Source organism: Elephantulus edwardii, unplaced genomic scaffold, assembly GCF_000299155.1.
Source record: "Elephantulus edwardii isolate Elephantulus edwardi_28Jun2011 unplaced genomic scaffold, EleEdw1.0 scaffold00251, whole genome shotgun sequence".
Taxonomy (NCBI): domain Eukaryota; kingdom Metazoa; phylum Chordata; class Mammalia; order Macroscelidea; family Macroscelididae; genus Elephantulus; species Elephantulus edwardii.
The window spans coordinates 2,794,438-2,815,594 of NW_006400001.1; the positions used below are offsets into that span (position 1 = coordinate 2,794,438).

At 39.4% G+C, this 21,157-nt stretch overlaps 1 protein-coding gene across 3 annotated transcripts in view; it reads left to right on the top strand.

Moving 5' to 3' along the window:
* PPARGC1A (peroxisome proliferator-activated receptor gamma, coactivator 1 alpha) overlaps positions 1 to 9,114 on the top strand; it is a 1,278,036-nt gene extending 1,268,922 nt beyond the window's left edge. For 2 of the 3 annotated variants that reach the window (XM_006899276.1, XM_006899274.1), the window contains exon 14: positions 8,495 to 9,075. In XM_006899276.1, the coding sequence (XP_006899338.1) occupies positions 8,495 to 8,598 (104 nt within the window). In that variant the 3' untranslated portion in view covers positions 8,599 to 9,075. Of the gene's footprint in view, positions 1 to 8,494 lie in introns of all 3 variants that reach the window. The other variant, XM_006899275.1, reaches the window with a different exon arrangement.
* The last annotated feature ends 12,043 nt before the right edge of the window (positions 9,115 to 21,157 follow it).

Below are 21,157 nucleotides of genomic sequence, written 5' to 3' on the forward strand. Positions count from 1 at the left end.
AAGTTGCTGTTGCTGTCATTGGTGTCGTTGTTAGGTGCCTCAGGTAGACTCCGACTCTATGAAAAACAAGTGAAAACCATATCTATTGTGTGCCATTCAATGATACGCAAGCCTGCTGTTACAGCCATTGTCAATCCATTTCATTGAGTGTTCCTCTGTCCCACTGATTCTCTGCTTTTCCAAGCAAGATGTCAGCCAAGTTATTCCTTTTTCTCATTTTAAAAGTTACACAGAGTCAGGGGTGAAAATGTGCACAGTATAAAATTATATTAAGATGAAAATTGGAATCATTTATCAGCCTACTGATAACAACGACTGTGAACAAGTGAGTGATTTGCCTTCTAGTCTTCAGCCTCCCAATGTCCAGTTCCTTACGATTGAGGTCATGTTACCTGTGGAGTTTTTTCAAGTCCTCTTTTATTTCACTTACTGTTATATAAGTGCATTTCTCTTTTTGGTTTGCAAAATTAAAATTAATTTATCAACATATTTTAATGGGGCCATAATACCCTATTGTTTGAATAATAGCATTATATTTCATCATTTCATTATAGCTAAGCATTTATCCCACTTTCAGGTTTTTTTTGAAACTGTAAATAATGCTACAATGAACAACTTAATTTCCTATCCAAAGTTAATTTTATTATTTCAGCATGTCATTCCTTATCTAATATGCAAACTGTAAGCCTTTTCTGTCTTTACAGAAGCTATGAGAACAGGAAACTGGCACATTTCTTGTTCATATAATAATTACTTAAATGAACCCATAATCGTAATACAATTGATGTTTCCATCTTTTTCTCAGCATCAGTAGAAGTATGTTTGCCCTGGCTTTAGTTTGATATCAAGAAAGAAATGAATACCAAATACTAGGATTCTTCTTTTTCCTTCTTTCCAACGGACTGATGTTTTCCTAGAGTAATTGATAGAGCTGGTGTGCATTTTTCAGAGGGAATATGCTATAATTCACTTCACAAGCTAAATAGATAGTGTAAGGCAGGGAAGAGGCAGCTGACTGTTAGAGAGATAGAGGCCTAGGGATGAAAATATAAAAGGTGGCAAGTCATTTGTTCAAATGTTGGCTGATAAAAACAGTCAAGACAGATTGAAGACTTGAGTTGATTTGACTTATTTTCTTCAGTGATGAAGGCCAGGGTGTTTCTAGTCTCTCAAAACATCTTGAGTTTAAAATAAGCTACCTACAGGGGCCTTTAGATCACGATTCATCACTGGTGGAGGAAGGACTGGATGGGATTTCCAAATTGAACTGGAGCCTCCCTGAAATATTTCTAAGAAGAATGTTTCCTGACTCCTTATCTCCCTGCCTAGCCAGCAGCAATAGAAACTCTGCCGTTGCTAAGCCAGCTGTATATTTTCTGAAAAGTGTATTTGATGTGCATTGTAGCAGCATGGGTGTTTCCAGTTCCCTTAAGCTCTACAATTGCACGAGGGGTAGTTTTTATGGCCATAGGCATCGTGTAGTCCAAACAGTCTTAGATTTGGAATTCTTTGGACTTTATTTGAAACATCATTCAGCTTCTGACGTGGGCCAAACAACTAACCTTTTTTTTCTGCTTCTGGTTCTTTGTATGCAAAATTGATGATAATCTTAATATATATCTTATAATGTCATTGCTAAGATGATTGTTGTTGTTGATTGCCATCGAGTCGAGCATGTCTCATAGCAACCCCATGAACAAAAGACCTGAAGCCTTTCTATAACTATTGTCATTTCTCAAAGTTTATAGTATTTCCATAGGCATGTTGTTTAGGGAGTGGATGCCACTCCTGCTTCCAGTTGCTAAGATTAAATAAATATTTATGAAACCAAACTAGTTATGAGCTCTGGTGGCATAATCCACAGGGAACTGTACTGCTAACACAAAAGCATGCTTCTCTGGCAGGTCAAATCCATCAACCCTGTGGGAGAAAGGTGGGTAGTCTTCTCCCATGTGATTTCCAGTCACTGAAAAGCTGCTGGAGAGTCAGTTCCAACCCTTTGACAGTGAGATGATGATGATGATGTTGATATTAGTTATGATTATATTTTCTCCACTCATGTGTTGACTTGTCATACACAATTGTTTGTACGCTATTGTGAATACTACATTAATTTAAAATACCAAGAAAGCCACCCATGGTAGACAGGCTTCAGCAGAGCTTCAGAAGAAAAGCAAGATGAGGAGGAAAGGTCTGACAACCTACTTCTGAAAACTATCCAGTGGAAACCTATGGATCTCAGAATATTATGCAAGACTTCGATTTATTTACTCTGTTGTGGTGGTTGTGTGCTGTCAAGTCAGAACTGACCCATAGCTGACCCTCCAGTGGGTTTTCAGAGGCAGTTAATCCTGCAGGATTAACTTCTTCCCATGGATCAGCTTTGCCTGCATGCCTTTAAGATTGCAGCTCAGCTTCTTACCACTAGACCCCCAGAGTTATTTATTTGAGGCATGTAGTAAGCAGAGATAAAATGCTGAAAAAAGATACTCTTAAAAAAAAATTAGAATACCATGTTTGGTGAAGTGGAAGGTCACTGAAAGCAAGGGACATTCTCCATGATTAAATAAACACTATTTTACAACAGTGGACTCTAATCTACCAGTAATCATAGAGTTGGTAAAAGGCCAAGCATTATTTCATTCTGTTATATAAAGAGTTGCCATAAGTCAGGGGCAACTTGATGACAAGTAACAATGCCAACAAATCATTGCAATTAATAATGATGAAAATGAGAATTGTGGAATTGAATGTTGATTTCAAAATGGTGGAATCAAGGTGTGGAGCCAACTTTTGAAATGAACAGAATTCCCATGGATCTTGAAGTTGTTCCTCTGAAGAATTCAAGTTAAAGACTCCCTCCAGGCAACTGCGGGATAGCTACTGAGTACACTGAGCATAACAACCTAAAAGCTTTTAGAGGGAATGGAGCTGCCTTTGGTGTTGAATAAAACAAGAAAGTATATTGTTGCTGTGCTGTTGAATGCTCTCAAGTCATCTCTGATTCCTAGTGACCCTATTTCCAACAGAACAAAATCCTATCCAATCCTACACCATCCTCTTAATTCCTGCTGCGTTTCATTTCCTTGTTGCAGTCACAGTGAATCCATGTTGAAGTTCTTCCTCTTTTTTGTTGACACTCTACTTTTCCAATCAGGCTATTATATAGGTTCATTTCAATTGGTTGTTGTTATGTGCCATCGAGTCACCTGCAACTCATAGTGACCCTATGCACAATAGCTCTGAACCCTACCCTGTCCTGAGTCATCTCACTAATTCTGACATGCCAACCCTCATTGCCTCAGTTACTGTATCAATCCATCTCAACAAGAGTCTTTCTCTCCTGTGCTGTCCCTCCAAACTTCCGAGAATGATGTCCTTCTCCAAAGACCTCCTGGCCACATGCTCCAAGTATGTGAGACAGAGTTTCAAAGTCCTAGCCTCCAAGGAGAACCTTGGTTTCACCCTCTCTAAGTCAGACCTATTTGTTTTCTTGGTGGCCAGTTGTATATTCATGACTCTTTTCCAGCAACACAACTCAATGACATCAATTCTTCTTCAGTCAACTTTAGTCTTTATCCAGTTCTCTGATGCATAACAAGTAATTACAAAGACCATAGCCTGCATTAGGCACACCTTAGTCTCTAGACTACATCATTACTTCTCAGTACGCTTGGGAGGATCCTGACAGCAGATTTTCTCAGTGCAATTTGTCTTTTGATTTCCTGACTGCTGGTGCCAAGAATGTTAGTTGTGGAGCCAAGCAAGCTGTAATTGTTAACAACCTTAATTTCTTCTTCTTCTATCATGGTGTGCTCAGTTGGCCCAGTGATGGGAATCTGTCTTCTTAGGGTTGAGCTTCAATCCATACTGAAGACTACAGTCCTTGACCCGCAGCAAGCACTTCAGGTCCTCTTCAGTTTCACCAAGCAAGGTTATGTCATCTGCATAACATAGGTTGTCGATGATTCTATCTCCAGTCCTGATGCCACATTCCTCCTCTTAAAGCCCAACAAACAACATATACCCAAGGAACAAAATATTACCAGGAGGCAGTGGTTATGAAGGGGGAAGTTCAGGCTGCTCTGAAGGACTTGGCAAAAAATAAAGCCCCAGGAGTTGATATAATAACTATTGGAATATTTCAACAAACAGATGATGCTCGGAGGCTATGCTAAGAAATCTGGAAGACAACTACCTGGCCAACTGACTGGAAGAGATCCGTATTTTTTCCCCATGGGGGGGAAAAAAAGGTGACCTGATAAGAGTGTGGAAATTGTTCAACAATATCACTATTATCATACATAAGCAAAATCCTGCTGAAGATTATCCAAAAATGACTGGAACAGTACATTGACAGAATTTTAATTTACCAGCACCCAATTCATGAGAGCAAATAGAATATTTTTATTAATTGCATTTAAAATAGATAATTTAAAAAAAAAATTAGAGAAATACCACAACATTAAAGCAAGCCACAATAATTCCAAATATTATGTTTTCTAAATCAAAGTCCACAAAGCGACTTTTTCAAAACTGCTAAAGTAAAGCCATGACTTAAATCCTAACTTCTACAAATATATGCCATGATCGTATAGATGGTACAGGTCCAGGTGACATATACATCTATTAGATATATGATCAACCAGAAGTTGGAGCCAATTCTTTGAAACTAACAACATCAGCACTAGATCTTTTGCCTATATGCTTTTCTATTTACACTCTCATAAACAAATACATCTTTTTAAGACCTTAATGAGCATCTTAAACAGAAAATCCTTAAAGTTCATTGCCATCTTGTCAATTCCAACTAATAGTGAGTGATTCAAATAAGTTTTCAAGGCTGTAAATATTTTTTTATTTTTTTATATTTTTTTTTCAATTTTTATTTTATTATTTTTGTGTGAGTGTACCGTCGATTCAGATCTGACTGGTACAGGAGGAGATTGTCCCTCCTTCCCCGGCAGAGCATCTGGTGGATTCGAACCGTGCGCCTCTGGGATTGTAGTTGCAGCTCCTTACCATGAGGCCACCAGAGCTCTCCTCAAGGCTGTAAATCTTTAATGGAGGAAATTGCTCAACTTCTTCTCACAGAGCACTCCATGGATTCAAACCGTAATCATTCAGTTAGAAGTACAACATGTAACACAGAAGAACAGAAGGAATTGTTCTATATAAAATATTCTTTATATCAGGGATGAATTTTATTGATGGACAAGGTCCAATAATGATTAATTTTATAAATCGTAATGCATAAAAAGGTGTATTGCCATGGGAGAATCTGCTGTTAGGGACCTCTCCAAAGTACTCAAGAGCAACGGTGTCTTTCTGGAGACTAAGTTGTGTCTGATACAGAACATGGTCTTTGCAATCACTTGTTATGCATCAGGGAGCTGGACAATGACCAAGGAGGATAGAAGGAGAATTGATGCCTTTGAGCTGTGGTGCTGGAGAAGAACATTGAGAGGACCATGGACTGCTAGGAAAACAAACAGATTCATCCTGGAAAGGTTTAAACTGAGTGGCTCCTTGGAGGCAAGGATTCTGGGGCTCCATCTAACATACTTTGGACATGTTGTGAGGAGAGACTGGTCCTTGGAGAAGGACATCATGCTTAGGAGGGTGGAGGGACAGCGCAGGAGGGGAAGACCCTCTATGAAGTGGATTGATTCAGTGACTGGGATAATCGGGATGGCAGTGTCAGAAACAGTGCGACTGGCACAGGACAGAGCAGAGTTTAGGGCTGTTGTACATAGGGTCGCTATGAGTTGCAAGCGACTCGACGGCACATTACAACAACAACAACAATGCATAAAAATGATTGTATGGAATACAATATGGATGAAGAATAGTGTGAAACACAATGTATACAATTTTTGTAAGCAAACCAATAAAAAGAAAATATACAGAAAGACCATCACAAATTCTTTATTACCTCAGAGAACTGAATTACATTATGAGAAAGATGCATATGTTTTTGTTATGTGCTGCTGAGTTGACTAAGATGCACAGGGCAGGGTTAAGATCTATTGTTTATAAGGTCACTATGCAACATTTCCCCCCAATAAAGTGATAATATGAATGTGTATTCTAGATCATCCCATTCTGACATTTTGCCAGGTTACTGTCCTCATTGGAAGAATCTTGGTGCTTGATCTAAAAAACAAATGTAATTCTAATTTCATGTTAATATCTAGCAATAAGGACTTCTATTTATTAATATTATGTTAACTCCCTCAAAAATTATTTTTATTTGAGCATCAGCTGACTATACATCCTTTGTATTAAAAGTAAACCATTCATTTACCTCTATGTGTCAAGTCAAAGTAAGTGTAATTTACGGACTGAGCCCTGAAGCTATTCATAAGGAAAGATTGGCCATTTGTCTTTGCTGCCATGTGTGAGGTAGTCTTTCATATTCATTGTTGTCATTCTCAACTGGAAAATTTTTCTGAGAAAATCAGGAAAGAAGGATGATCATAAGGGTAAAAAAAATAAAAAAAAAATAAATGAAGATATTTCCTAGTCTTTAAATCACAGTGGATTAAAGTATATGATTGAAGCTACCAGCCCCAAACCAGCCTTATACTGAAGAATTTGAGAGACACCAACCTCTTTGAGACAACAACTTGAGGTCAATGACTAGGCCTCCAGAATATCCTCTGTTACATTCTCCAGCCACTTTGAACAATTATATCCTGTAGCTTATTCTAAGTAAAGCATGGGAATGTACCTCTTCCAGTAGGCTTGTTAATATTTTATCAGAAAGGTTTATTGCCCCTACTTCCCTGTTTCCTCTTCAAATAAGTGTGTTCAAAGGAATGATTGTATTTGCAAAAGTCTTTCTCTTATACTCCCATGTATTCCAATATATTCCCAGCTGTACCCTTTTGCTAGGCCAACAGAAATATCTGACTTTTTTTTCAGAGATGATAGTGAATGGTATGGAGGGAGAGGGAATCAGAGATATTTAACAGATTTTTGCTTAACTGTCAGTGTGACTAAGACATCTATTTAGTCAGAGACTATGTGAAATGGTATGTGGAACTTTTCACAAATTGAAACAGATACGGACTTTTGAAAAGGGGGTAAGGGGATACAATTTTTACTTTCAGTTATTTTTTTCTTCTTCTTTACTATGAGGTGCCTCTCTGATGATAGTTCAAACTTACTTAGAGATAGTTTGGAAGAAAAATCTAATAATCTGTTTATGGGCTATCATAGCATTGTAGATTCCCTGAAATATAGGTCTACTCTATAGACATGGGGTTTGACTCAATGGTGACAATCTTTTATTTCAGACACAGAACAGAGATTTCTGGGTGGTACAAATGGTTGAGCTTTTGGCTACTAACAGAAGATTTGGTGCCTAGACCTCAGATAGAAGGGCTTCAGAAGAAAAGTCTAGCAACATCCTTCTAAAACACATTAAAAACCACATGGAATGCAGTTCTGCTCTCCACCCAAGTGGTCACCATGAGTCAGAATTGATGTGGCAGCAGCTGGTTTAATTTGTTTTTTTTATTCCATGTCATATATTCCCTTACATTTTCTAAACTAGGAAGTGTTTATCTTGCTAACACTCAAGTCTCCCAGAAAGGAGAGTGAATGACTGCCTGGATCTTAAGTCCTTTTTACTTTAAAAAAAGGACCCTGGGACATGGAGAGAAGGAAGTACCACTCAATCAGCCCTTCTACTCAGTGAAATTCATCTCATTAAATAGGAAAATTAGTTTGTGCTTCTACTCATTCATCAGCTTCTATACTGAGCAACTTCTAGAAAGCTACTTGGGTCAGAGTAGAGAGGAACTGAGAGCTCTTTCCAGAAAATAGAAAAATGTAGTCTATTTTGCCTACTTCCTAAAAGTATTTAGAGTCTAAAATTTAAAAAGATGAGTATTTTTTAAAAAAATTACCATCCTTACTCCCTCAACTGTCTGAAATTATTAGTACATGAGTAAAAGTTAGTTCTTTGGCTTTGTTTCTCTTTGGTTTTGTAATATATTGATAATACAGGTATGATCATGCTTATGGACATGTTGACAGAAGTTCTTGGAAGGAGACCTCATGTTTTAGAAAAGTGAAAGAGAGGAAGACTCTTACTGGTTACACAGTGATTGCATCAATGGGCTTGAGCATGACAGAAATCCTCATGATGGTGGAGGAGAGGATGGAATTTTAACCTCTTGTTCGTAGAGTTCCTGTGTTGTTGTTGTTATTGTGGTTAGGTACTGCTCAATCATTTATGAGTAACCCTAAAACTAACCTGGTAAACACCGATTGAGTCCCTTTCTATCCTTGCCATTCTCACATCACAATCTCTGACACACTCAAGGCCATTGCCACAGTCACCATGACAACTCTGAGTCACAGCTAACTCAACAGCACCTAACAATAGACCTCAGTGGTCAGTCGAGTGATATTGTGTGGGAATGATATTGAATTAATGATGACCAGCAGGCATTGCCTCTAACCTGGCTTGCGTTTCTTTCAGATTCAAACTCAGATGACTTTGACCCTGCTTCCACCAAGAGCAAGTATGACTCTCTGGATTTCGATAGTTTACTGCGAGAGGCTCAGAGGAGCTTGCGTAGGTAACAGGTTTCCTGGCTGAGGATGGCAGAGGCATGGTGAATACCTCATGGGACAGCGCGTCCTTCCCTAACAGACTATATTGCAAATCATACTTAGGAATTTCTCCTACTTTACACTCTCTGTACAAACAAGTGAAACAAAACAACAACAATACAACGAGAACAACAACAATGGTTTACACGAACACAGCTGCTGAAGAGGAAAGAGACAGTGTGGATCTCTCGTAAGCACATGTTTATTCTTGGGTGTCAGCTCTGCTTTCCCTGGAGTCTGGCTGATGGAGTGTGTGTGTGAGGATGTGTGTCCATGCACATGCATGGATGTGTGTGTTGTGTGCCTGGTCTTGGGGGGCATGTGTGTGTATGTACAGGTGCATAGAGACGCCTGACAACAGCGTGCAGGGGCAAACCGCATCAGATGGCAGCAGTTCCACGGAGACACATGTAAAACCTAGAACTTCAATATGTTCATATTCTAGTCAAAAGGAAAAAATATATCTATATATACATCTATATAAATTATAAAAGGAAAGAAAACTAACTAGCCAACCACACTACCACCCCATGGTGACAGCCGCTGATGTCTGGCCATCAGCCTCCGTCCTCTGGTTTTGGTTTTGGTTTTGTTTTTTAAAAAAGAAAGAAATTGCAAAATCAACTTGAAGCAAATATTCTCATAACGATGTGATTCTCTGACAATCCTGAAGGAAAACCACAGGTTGCGTCAACTAACCTCCTGTCTGTCTCCCTGTTCCCTTCCTTTCTTCCCACTACCCACCTGTTCCTTTCTTTTCCGTTTGCCATGGAGTCTGCGTGGGAGAGGATATTGGGGGCACAGGAATGCTGAAACTTTCCTACCATTTTGAAGTTTCTGTCATTTGTCTTTTATCCTGACACCCATGTCAAAATGTCCAAAACGGTGATCTTCCACTGCAAATCTCAAAAGCCTTGTCAGTGGTCCAGCTCGCGGCTCGTCCAGGGGTTCTTTTGTGAAGAGCGGACGTGGGGTGACATTACTAGTGAGAGTGGGTGAAGAACTCTCTGCGATGTGTTCAGATAATGTCATCACTACATTCTCCAATGTAGTTAAGTATTTACAGGTGTTAAATGGAGTATTTTTATTTTGTGTACATACTATACAACGATATTCTTTCGTTACAGCTATGCACTGTAAATCCAGCCTTCTTTTCAAAACTGCTCAATTTTTCTTAATCAAGAATATTCAAATGTAATTATGAGGTGAAACAATTATTGTACACTAACATATTTAGAAGCTGAACTTACTGCTTATATATATTTGATTGTAAAAACAACAACAACAACAAAAGACAGTGTGTGTGTGTGTGTCTGTTGGGTGCAGCAACAAAACAATTCTTCACGCAATCCATCCCTTCTTAGGCGAGCTATAATCTAGGCTTCTTGTCAAGAACCCTCCCAGGCCCGTTTAAGGTATTAACCACTTCTGCGATATTTTTCCACATTTTCTTGTTGCTTGTTTTTTCCTTTGAAGTTTTATACACTGGATTTGTTAGGGGAATGAAATTTTCTCATCTAAAATTTTTCTAGACAATATCATGATTTTATGTAAAGTCTCTCAATGGGTAACCATTAAGAAATGTTTTTATTTTCTCTATCAACAGTAGTTTTGAAACTAGAGGTCAAAAATCTTTTTAAAAAAACAAAACAAACAAATGAACAAATGACAGATGCTGTTTCATTTTAATTTTTTTGTGATTTTGATTTGATACAAACTGCTGAGGTAATAATTCCAGGATGATTTTTACAATAATCAATGTGTGTCTGGAGACTACTTTTGAAGTCAGACTCTCCTTCCCTTAGCAGAGCCTGGTGATGGTATTTATCTGTATTTTTTACAGTTATGCATCCTGTATAAATACTGATATTTCATTCCTTTGTTTACTAAAGAGACATATTTATCAGTTGCAGATAGCCTATTTATTATAAATTATGAGATGATGAAAATAATAAAGCCAGTGGAAATTTTCTACCTAGGATGCATGGCCATTGTCAGGTTGGAGTTCAAATACTTCATTTGGGGGAAAAATCCGCTTTTGCAGAAGCAGTGTTTCTATTTGCACTAGCATGGCCTCCGATGTGACCATGATGTTGTTCTTGATGACATTGCTTCTGCTCAATTCAATTAAAAAAATAATAATAAAGAAACTTCAGAAAAAAGAAAAAAAAGCCTCCATTTTGAGCATTAGGATTTCCTCTAAGTTGTGGAGTCTCTGGGACGGAATTCAGTAAGGTTTGGAGTTTGCCTTCACATTTCTAAATGGAGATTCAGTCACAGTTTGGCAGACACAACGGCTCTGGAAGACATGATAGATCCACTCCTTCATGGTTCTTTCCCTTTCTCTTGCCCAACGCAATCTTAAAAACGGATTTCACCCCAGGCCAGTGCAGCTCCCTCGAAACAGCTGCATTTAGTGATCACCAGCATATTGTGTTCTGAGTGAATCCACTGTCTGTCCTGTCGGATGCTTGCTTGATTTTTTGGCTTCTTCTTTCTAAGTAGGTAGAAAGCAATAAAAAAAAATACTATAAAATAAAGAACTTGATCGCAGGTTCTGCGTTATGACGGTAACACATCTTTAATCCGCCTAATCCTTGTTGTTCTGTAGGTTAAATGCAGGTATTTTAACTCCGTGTGAACGCCAAACTAAAGTTTACAGTCTTTCTTTCTGAAGTTTGAGTACCTTCTGTTGTAGAATAATAATAAATAATAATAATAATAAAGACTATTAAGAGCAATAAATTATTTTTAAGAAATCAATATTTAGTAAATCATATTATGTGTTCAAGGACCAGATGTGTTATCTATTTTGCCTTTAAATTTTTTGTGATCCAATTTTAAATACATTCTCTCTTTTTGCCCTGGATTGCTGACACGATTGAAAAGACTTGGCTTCTTTTCTTATTTATCAAAAGACAGCACTACCGATTTCACGTTGAGGATTAATTCCTGCCCCCCTCTGGCCTGACGAATATTGTTACCATGAAAATAGTTTTCCTCCATGAACTTCCAATTGCATCTAAAATTAGTGAAAAGAAAGAATCACTAAACCATCGAACTAGAACTTTTTTGTATCTTACGCAGACACTGTGGGTAGCCCATCAAAATGTAAACTGTGTTCTTTTCATTTTCAATATTTTTAAATATATTTATTTTTTTTTATCTTTTGGGAAGAGCATCTTTCAAATTAACACATGCATCCCATCCTCACTGGAAGCAGATTTCAGCATAGAGCTGTAGGATTTTTAATGACTGCGGGCCATAGCCTTCATGATGTGTTAAGTGCCACATCTACAAGTTTGGTAACTGAACTGGTGCTCTTGAAATGTGGGTTTGTTTTTAATTTTTTAGGAGGACAATACTTCCAGTGCAATAGAATCCTCCCCCCCCCCCGCTCCCCAATGCTAAACATCTCTGAGAACAACAGTTGTTTAGGCTGTCAACATTCTAAGTGACAGAGAGGGGACTTTTGCACTATTGGGCTATGATGGTTGGGTCAGTTAAAAAAAAAAAAAAGGAAACCTTTTCATGCCTTTAGATGTGAGCTTACCGTAGGTAATGATTATGTGTCCTTTTTGATGGCTGTGATGAGAACTTCAATCACTGTAGTCTATGACTTGATCTATAGATGACCTAGAATAGCCATGTAATATATAATGTGATGATTCTAAATTTGTACCTATGTGACAGACATTTTTCAATAATGTGAACTGCTGATTTGCTGGAGCTACTTTAAGATGTGTAGGTGAAAGTGTAATGCTGTTGGTGGAACTATGCTGAACAGGGAAAGTGAGCGATTAGTTGAGCCCTTTTATTTTTTTTTTCCCCCACCTGCCAATTCTACATGTATTGTTGTGGTTTTATTCATTGTATGAGAATTCCTGTGATTTTTTTTTTTTAAATGTGCAGTACACATCAGCCTCACTGAGCTAATAAAGGGAAACGAATGTTTCAAATCCACTTCTGTTTTCCTTATTTCTCGGAGCCAAACCCCTGGCATACTTCTCACATCAGCACACGTTGCCCTGTTATTATTTTCTCTCTTCTCCCATTCTCTCCACTTTTTTACATCCATGATGGATTTTGGCTCTCAGGTAATTTATACTTTCAGGATTTCCTGGTGTTTTTGTGTTTTATTTTTGTTGTTGCTGTTTGTTTGTTTCCTTTTTTGTTGTTCCTGTTTTCAAATGGTAAATACAGATCTGATGATTTCTATAATGAACATTAAAAGGTAAAAAGTGACATGGAACTCAATCAAGTGAATTAGCTCTAGTTTTACATCTAACTCTACAAAGTATGCATTTTTAAAGAACCAACTACTAGAGCAAAAATGTCTAAATATTCAGCTTAGGGAAGAGTTTTTCTCTAGACGAACTATTTCTTCCAGAGAAGATTTGTCACTGGACGCCATGCTCCATCAGGTATAAGCCATCAGGTTAAACCTGGGCAGAGCTGATAGCTGTTGACAGCTCTCACTGTCACAAGGTCCATTGTGCTTGGTAGGTGGCAATGGTCCTAACAGAGAAAGCATGATTTTTTCTAGATCTGCTTCTCCTTTCAGATGGTCAACCCAGATCCCAACCCCTGGCATTGCAAAACCCACCATAAGCACAAATTGGAGAAAGGTGATGAAATAGCATAATAGAAAAATTAAAAACAAAACAAAACAATAACCCATTGCTTTCAAGTTGATTCCAAAACATAGCAATATCATATGCCACAGTACCCTCTCCCCAGTTACTTAGAGAATGAACTGTGCTCACAAGTCAGGAATGTGCTGGAGCTATCAATTCTACTACCACTGCTGTCAAGTGAATTCCAACTCATAAGGCGCCTCCATGGGGTTTCTGTCGCTTTCTAGCTTTTTAGAAGGAGAATGACTGTCTATTCCTTAGAAGCAGTAAGTCCATTTGAACTGCAGACCTTTTGGCTAGCGACCTGGCACCCAGCAGGACTCTTTAGAAGCTATTGATAAAACATTTCAATCTGCTAAATAATATGTGGAGTACTTCTCTTAGATTAATGCATTTTCTCCATCACCGTCACCTTAGCTAATTGCCATAGATGACCCACAGGTGACGCACCAGTGGGTTTTGGGAGGCGGTGAATCGGGCAGGAGGTGACTGCCCAACTTTCTCCCACAGAGTCACTGATGAATTCCACTAGGAAGAGAAGAAGCCACCTTCGAATTAATAGTACACTTCCTGGTGGACTACACCATTAAAGCTCCTACTATATTGGTGTAAATATACTAATTTTTTTCAGCAAAGTGGGAAAAGAAGAAAACAAATCTCAAACCCAAATTGTCACACTAAACAGTCCAGCTAATGTGGATTCAAAGCTTCCTGAGTGGATAAACCTGTGATCTTGATTCACTTTTATTCACTGATGCTTAAATTACATGGGGTTTTTAATCATGTGGCTATTAAATCAAGTAATACAAATGTTCCTTATCGAGAGTATTTGTCTCTCCTTAAGCAGATAGCTTGGCACAGTGAATGCAACAATGGCTTAAGTGTGACAGAGACTGTGAGGATAGCACAGCATCGGACAGGGTTTAGACTTGTTGTTTGTTCATGGAGTCATTATAAATTGTACTCGACTTCGCCAAACACTTTGAGGACAGAGAGAGAAAGAGATGTTTGAGAAGCCACAGTATTAGTTTGTTACTGGGCCAGCCAAGTGAGAGATAAAGAACTCATTTCATGTTTTCCTCAAAATATGAAACCACTTCCATCCTTGATGATACCAATGGGAAAATAATTATTGAGACCAAAATTAGGACGACGAAAATAAATGAGCACCCAATATGAATAGTTTATTTAAAAAGAGCTTGTCTCAATTCAAGTCGTCCAAGCAAAATATGCCTAAAGCACATAAAAAGTGATCTTGGGTCTAAATACTATCTTTGTATCACCAGTTTCTCTTCTTCACAAGGACATTTTGCTAATCATTGGGTGTAATTTACAACCACAAGAACATTAGTGCACCCGTTTAACACCAGAGTCGTTAGTAACACAATCATAACTCAATATTAATTATAGAATATTTTTACTGAAGTGTATACTCTTTGAAATATTGTCTTCAAATTAATCTTTTCTCTTTCAATTTGTATTGCTATCCTTTGTTTTCAAATACACGACACACTGTTCATCAATCTGGCTACTTTATCCAACAGTGACGACTAACAAAGTAGGTCACAACTCATAGAGGAGTTCCCTGGAGGTTTGTAACATCATGATTTAAATCTCAGGAAGATTTAATCAAAAGCTGAATTAGTCCCTGGGGAAAAGATGCTATATAGATTCTACAGATAGACACAAAGCAGTCTATTTCTTTTCAATGGTCTTTGGTAATATGTTGGAGAAAAGCTATATAGGTTTTCTGCAAAGAGTAAGATTTCCTTGGTATGTTTTTGTTGTTATGTGCCATCAAGTCACTTGCCACTCATAGGGACCCTATCTACAACAGCCCTAAACTTTGCCCTGTCCTGGGCCAATCACATTGTCTCTGACACTCCCGTCCAGATTACCCCAGTCACTGAATCAATCCACCATGTAGAGGGTCTTCCCCTCCTGCACTGTCTCTCCACCCTTCCAAGCATGATGTCCCTCTCCAAGGACCAGTCCCTCCTTACAACATGTCCAAAGTATGTTAGACGGAGCCTCAGAATCCTTGCCTCCAAGGAACTGCCTGGTTTAATCTTTCCAAGATGAATCTGTTTGTTTTCCTAACAGTCCATGGTACCCTCAGTACACTTCTCCAGCACCACAGCTCAAAGGCATCAATCTCCTTCTATCCTCCTTAGTCACTGTCCAAATCTCTGATGCATAACAAATGATAGCAAAGACCATGGCCTGTATCAGATGCACCTTAGTCTCCAGATAGACACCATTATATTCAATGCCTTGTATCCTGTGGTTTTTCCTTCTGTTCAAAGTGGCATGACTTAATTGTATGTGGCTTGACATTACCTGTGCTTCTTGGGTGTTCAGTGTCAGTTTATCCACTAATCCAGGTTAGCACGGGGTCCCTTGTGTTTACTTTCTAATCCATAGTGAACTATTCACTTTTTGTTACCACAGCAAAGATTCTCCTCCTGGGTATGGCTAACATCTGTCTGGCTCACAACTTAGAATCATTTTCTTCCCCCTCATCCCCATTTTATTTTGGCTTGCATAAAAAAATCACATATGTTGTGTATCATTCATATACATTGTGTTTCACACATTTCTATATTCGCATTTTGATTCAAAGGATCACTCTTGTACATTCTGTTCTATTAAATGAATCACCATTGATCTCAGCCTCCTCTTGCCCTGTCTTTCCAGGTCCCCCTGGGATCCTCACTTATTCCTTCCCACACATCCCACCCCTGCTCACAAAACTCTTTTAGCCTAGGCATTTCCTTCCCTCCTCACCCTCTACCCTGCTGCCCTTCCTCTTTGGACTTTTATCCACATCTTACTAGTTATCTTTCTATCCTACAGCATTTTCTAAATGAATCAAAGCCTCTTTTCAAATTCACAAGAAGGAGCCAGGAAGCAAGATAAGCATGAGCTTGTTTGTACTCAGCAATCTGTAGGACAAGGTTCTGATCTGCTGATCACGGTCATCATTGACCTGGCAGCACTTGACAACAGCCTGCAATGAGCAGTAGAGAGCTCATGAAAAAGTGTTAATTGTGGAGTAGTGAAACACACACACACACACACACAGAAAACAAACATGATAGATTATTATTTTCCCCATTATAGACTAATACAAGTAATTTTTTAAAACTGCACTTTGGTTTGCCTGGCTCCATGGTCAACACTCTTGGCACCAGTAGCCAGGAAATCAAAAAACGTATTGTGATGGGAAAGTCTCCTGTTAGGGACCTCTCCAAAGTACTGAAGAGCAATGGTGTCACTCTGGAGACGAAGGAGTGCCTGATACAGGCCATGGTCTTTGCAATCATTTGTTATGAGCCAGAGAGTTGGATAATGACTAGGGAGGACAGAACGAGAATTGATGCCTTTGAGCTGTTGTGCTGGAGAAGAGTATTGAATGTACCATGGACTGCCAAGAAAACAAACAGATTCATCCTGGAGGGGATTAAACCAGGCTACTCCATGGAGGCAAGGATTCTGGGCCTTCATCTGACATACTTTGGGCATGTTGTAAGGAGGGAGAGGTCCTTGGAGAGGGACATCATGCTTGGGAGGGTGGAGGGATGGCGCAAGAGGGGAAGACCCTCTATGAGGTGGATTGATTCAGTGACTGGGGTAATCGGGATGGGTGTGTTAGAGGCAATGCAATTGGCACAGGATAGAGCAGGGTTTAGGGCTGTTGTAGATAGGGTCCCTATGTGTCGCAAGCGACTTGATGGCACATCACAACAACAACATTGTCCTCAAATTGGAATCAACACATAATAGAGTCTCTAGTTGGGTCTTCAAGGGCTATAAATTTCACAGTAGGAGACAGTCCATCTTCTCCGTTGGAGCAGCTGGTGGGTTCTAACTACCTGTCTTAGGTTTGCAACACCACATTCTATAGGCTTTATAATAATATAAAAGTTACTATATTTTGGAGGAACAGTCTTCTACGTCATACAGCACTCTTCTGTCAATTTACTCTGCTGAGATAAGCTGGGTTTCCTGTGACGCTGACTCTTGTACCATAGGGGTCTCAAATGTCATAATGGCTTGCATGGTCAATGGTGTTTGGTGACACTCCCAGTTTTAAGACAAGTTTGGAAGCAGGAGTGGCATCCACTTCCTAAATCACATGCCTCTGGAAACTCTATGAACTTTGAGAAATGATAGCTGTAGAAAGGCCTCAGGGTTTTTGTTCATAGAGTTGCTTTAAGTCAACAAAAAACAAAATCAATTTCACAGTAGGAGACAGTCCAGCTTTCTCCTTTGGAGCAGCTGGTGGGTTCTACCTGTATTTGGTTTGGCAACACCACCTTCTATCTACTAGGCAATCATATGGACTAGTAAATAAGTAGAAATAAGCCCATGTTTCTGCTCATTATGTTGTGGAGTTAAATGTCAATGATTCCCTCAGTATATTCCGTATGATGCCAGTAATTCTGCAGGGTCCCCAGAACTCCATCCAAGCATGTGGAATGCTGATCACATGGACCAGTTTCCACTTCTTTTGTTTTGCAATCAGGTGACAGCCTCTGGGCAAATTCTCTGCATTCATGGAAACTGAAAACTTGCACAAAGAAACCATCATTTCCAGGACCAGGTTCTCCTGAAAGATCTAACATTCCTCCATGATTTGTATGCACATGAAGAACAACAGCTACCACCAACCTTCCGACTTGCTGCTGTTATTGCCATCATTCTATAGGAATTTGACCCTCTTCCTTTAAACTCCCCAAACCAGTGCTTTTCATCAATGGACTTACAGAAGGGGCACAGTGGAATTAATTCATTGGAAAAAAAGTGAGAGAACTTTTAGAGGAGAAAAACCAAATGATCCCATAATATTTTCATGATTAAATTAAATTAGCCTAATTATACATGCACATATGCACACCAAGGCGATATTATAATCAAGAACCTTAAAATATTGTATTGTGCCAAATTTATGCATATAGCACTTACGGAAGGCAAGCAGCGAGTGTGATATTTGCATTTGCATATTGACCATTTTCATATATTCATTTTTAGTAGGAAGGAACTGAATTGTTAGGGAAAATCCTGGGGTGATTTAGCAAAAATATTGGGCTCCTGCTCGTTTGTGAACACCAAGGCCACTTAGGAATGCTATCTTCTCCCCTCCACCGCCCGGCAGAGTTTTCTGTGATGGATTTTCAACAGAGTGACATCCAAGTGAAAGGCAAAATTAAATGGGAAGGAAAAAATGTTAATGGTAAAATCCTAAATAGCTTATTAGACTACTTAATTGGAGGGAATTTATTTTTTGCTGCTGTTAGAAACTCTTGATAGTAAAGCTTCTCCTTAACAATACTAATTGTTGGTGGGGGGATGGCGGTGGTGGTAGAGTTACCGTTAATGCACAACACCCTCAAGCCAATCATTGAAGGGGATTCCCAGGTACTTTCTGTTAGTTGACTTTGCAAGTATTGAAAATCAAGGCTTGTCTTCATTCCTAGCCTTGCTTTCCCATCTCATTTACATCCAGATTTCTTTTTTATTCCAATCCTAACTTCACCACTTGCTCAAAAGAGCAACTCAGTTCTTGAAAGAAAACGAAGCTCTGCATATCCCCCGTGTAAGCATCTAGCAGGTTTTCAGCTCGATCGCTATGTCCTTTAATCACACGGACGACTAATGTTTCATAAGGCTGATGCGTATCGCTCTCGGTGAGGACTTCCCTATGTGTTGGTGGGAAAGTGTGTACACTACCACGGAGTGGTGATTAATGACTGTACTTCCTCGAACGGACGAGTTAGTGAACGGGTCACACAGCATGTGATGTGGCTCTGTTACTCCCACGTCAGGGAACTTAATGATCAGATCTCATACATGCTTTATTCTCCTATTTTCTGACTGCATTTGGAAAGGTACAGGTATTTACTCAATATATTACTCTCATCAGAGTCAACAGTCTGATTTTTACTTCATACAGTCCAATAAGGAAACGATTGATGGGAATACACACTGCACTACACCCCAGTTAGGGCTACTCTAGTAACCTCAGTATCTGGAGAGTCTGAAGGAGCTTTGTGTGGGGTTGACATTTTTGCATTTCCATGGAAGGTGTGGTGGCACGGAACGGGAGTGCCTGTGTGCATATTTGAAGAATGAACCCATTCACAGAGAGATCATAAAAGTCTCTTTGTCGCATGGTGCCAGGGTCTCATGGTTCCACTGTCTGCTATGGCACACTATGGCAAAGACTAAAATGAGAAAGGTCACCTGAAGGAAAGAGAAGGGATAAACAGAAGGTTAACCAAACAGCTGGGAAGTTCAAGTACAAAACAAGATTTGGGCAAAGGTTTTCCCTTGGTTTATTATTTGTCTTTCATGCCAACGTGTTCCTCGGGGTTGTGTAAACAAATGGAGTAAGTGTACAGCTATGTTAGGAACATTGTGGAGAGGGAAATGGGCCTCACAGTGCTGGTTCGATGGGTATCAGCCAGCCAGCAGCCAGCCAGAGCTCAGAGGGGTTCATTAAAATCCTGTTTCTTGCATTGGCCACTGAAATTGATGGCAGCTCTTAGCGATTTCCTTAGCCAGGCCTTTTGGAAAGAACTTTATTAGCTTTAATTTAAGGAATGGTGGGGGGGAAAAAACCCAACCACAAAACACAAACAAACAAAAAATAAACCCAAAAAAGAAAAACCCCGCAATCTTCCTTACCTGCTATACAATAAGCAAGAATCCCTCGCGTGTTAATGATACCTTGATGAAGGCCTCTCTGCCTTTCTTATTGATTCTGTCTTGCCATTGTGAAAACTAAAGGACCTTCTTGGACGGTCAGTATTTTGAAAATTAAACCTTCCTTCCTGCAGCAATGATATGTGTTGGATCGCATGGACACTTACATTGATGCCATGACATTTAAATTCACACCATTGTTTTTGCTAAATGCCAAGTTGAGCACTACTCATAGCACCTCCGTGAGCAACAGATCTGAACCCTGGATACTATGCCATCCTCACAATCTCTGCCACAGTTGAGCCCATAACTGCAGTCACTGTGCCAATTCACCTGCTTGAGGACTTTCTTCTCCGTCACTGTCCCTCCACTTTCCCAAGCTTGCTGTCCTTCTCCAAGAAATAACCCCTCCTAGCAACGTGACCAAAGTCTGCAAGACGAAGCTTCACCATCCTTGCCTCTAAGAAGCACTCTGGCTTCACCATCCTTGCCTCTAAGAAGCACTCTGGCTTCACCATTTCCAAGACATATTTGTTTGTTCGTCCATGGGATATTTAGTACTCTCTAACACCACAGCTCAAAGGCGTCAATTCTTCTTCTACCATCCTTATTCATTGTTCAGCTCTCAGATGTGATTGAAAAGACCATGGACTGAATCAGGCACATCTTAGACTTCAAACTAATACTATGGTTTGTGAGTAATTTCGAGAAGATGTGGACTGCAGACATTCCCAGTGCGATGTGTCTGCTGATACCCTGACTGGTACCAAGTGTATTGATTATGGATTCAAGTAAGATGAAGTCGTTGACAGTTTCAATCGTTTCTCCATCTATTATGATGTTCCTTATTGGTCCCGTGGTAGGAATTTTTGTTTACTTGACCTTGAGATATACTGTGTATTGAAGACTATAGTGTTTGATCTTCTGCAGCAAGTATTTCAAGTCCCCCTCACTTCCAGCAAGCACGTTTGGTTGTGTCATCTGCATACTGGTTATTGCTAAGTTTCCTCTGACTCTGATGCCATTTCCTTCTTTTCATCCCACTGGGATGTATTGAAAGTTTAATTTACTATTTTTAACGGTGATTTTAGTAAAGTTCACAAAGCATGTTGTTGTTGTTGTTGTTATGTGCCATCGAGTCGCTTGCGACTCATAGCGACCCTATGTAAAACAGCCCTAAACTC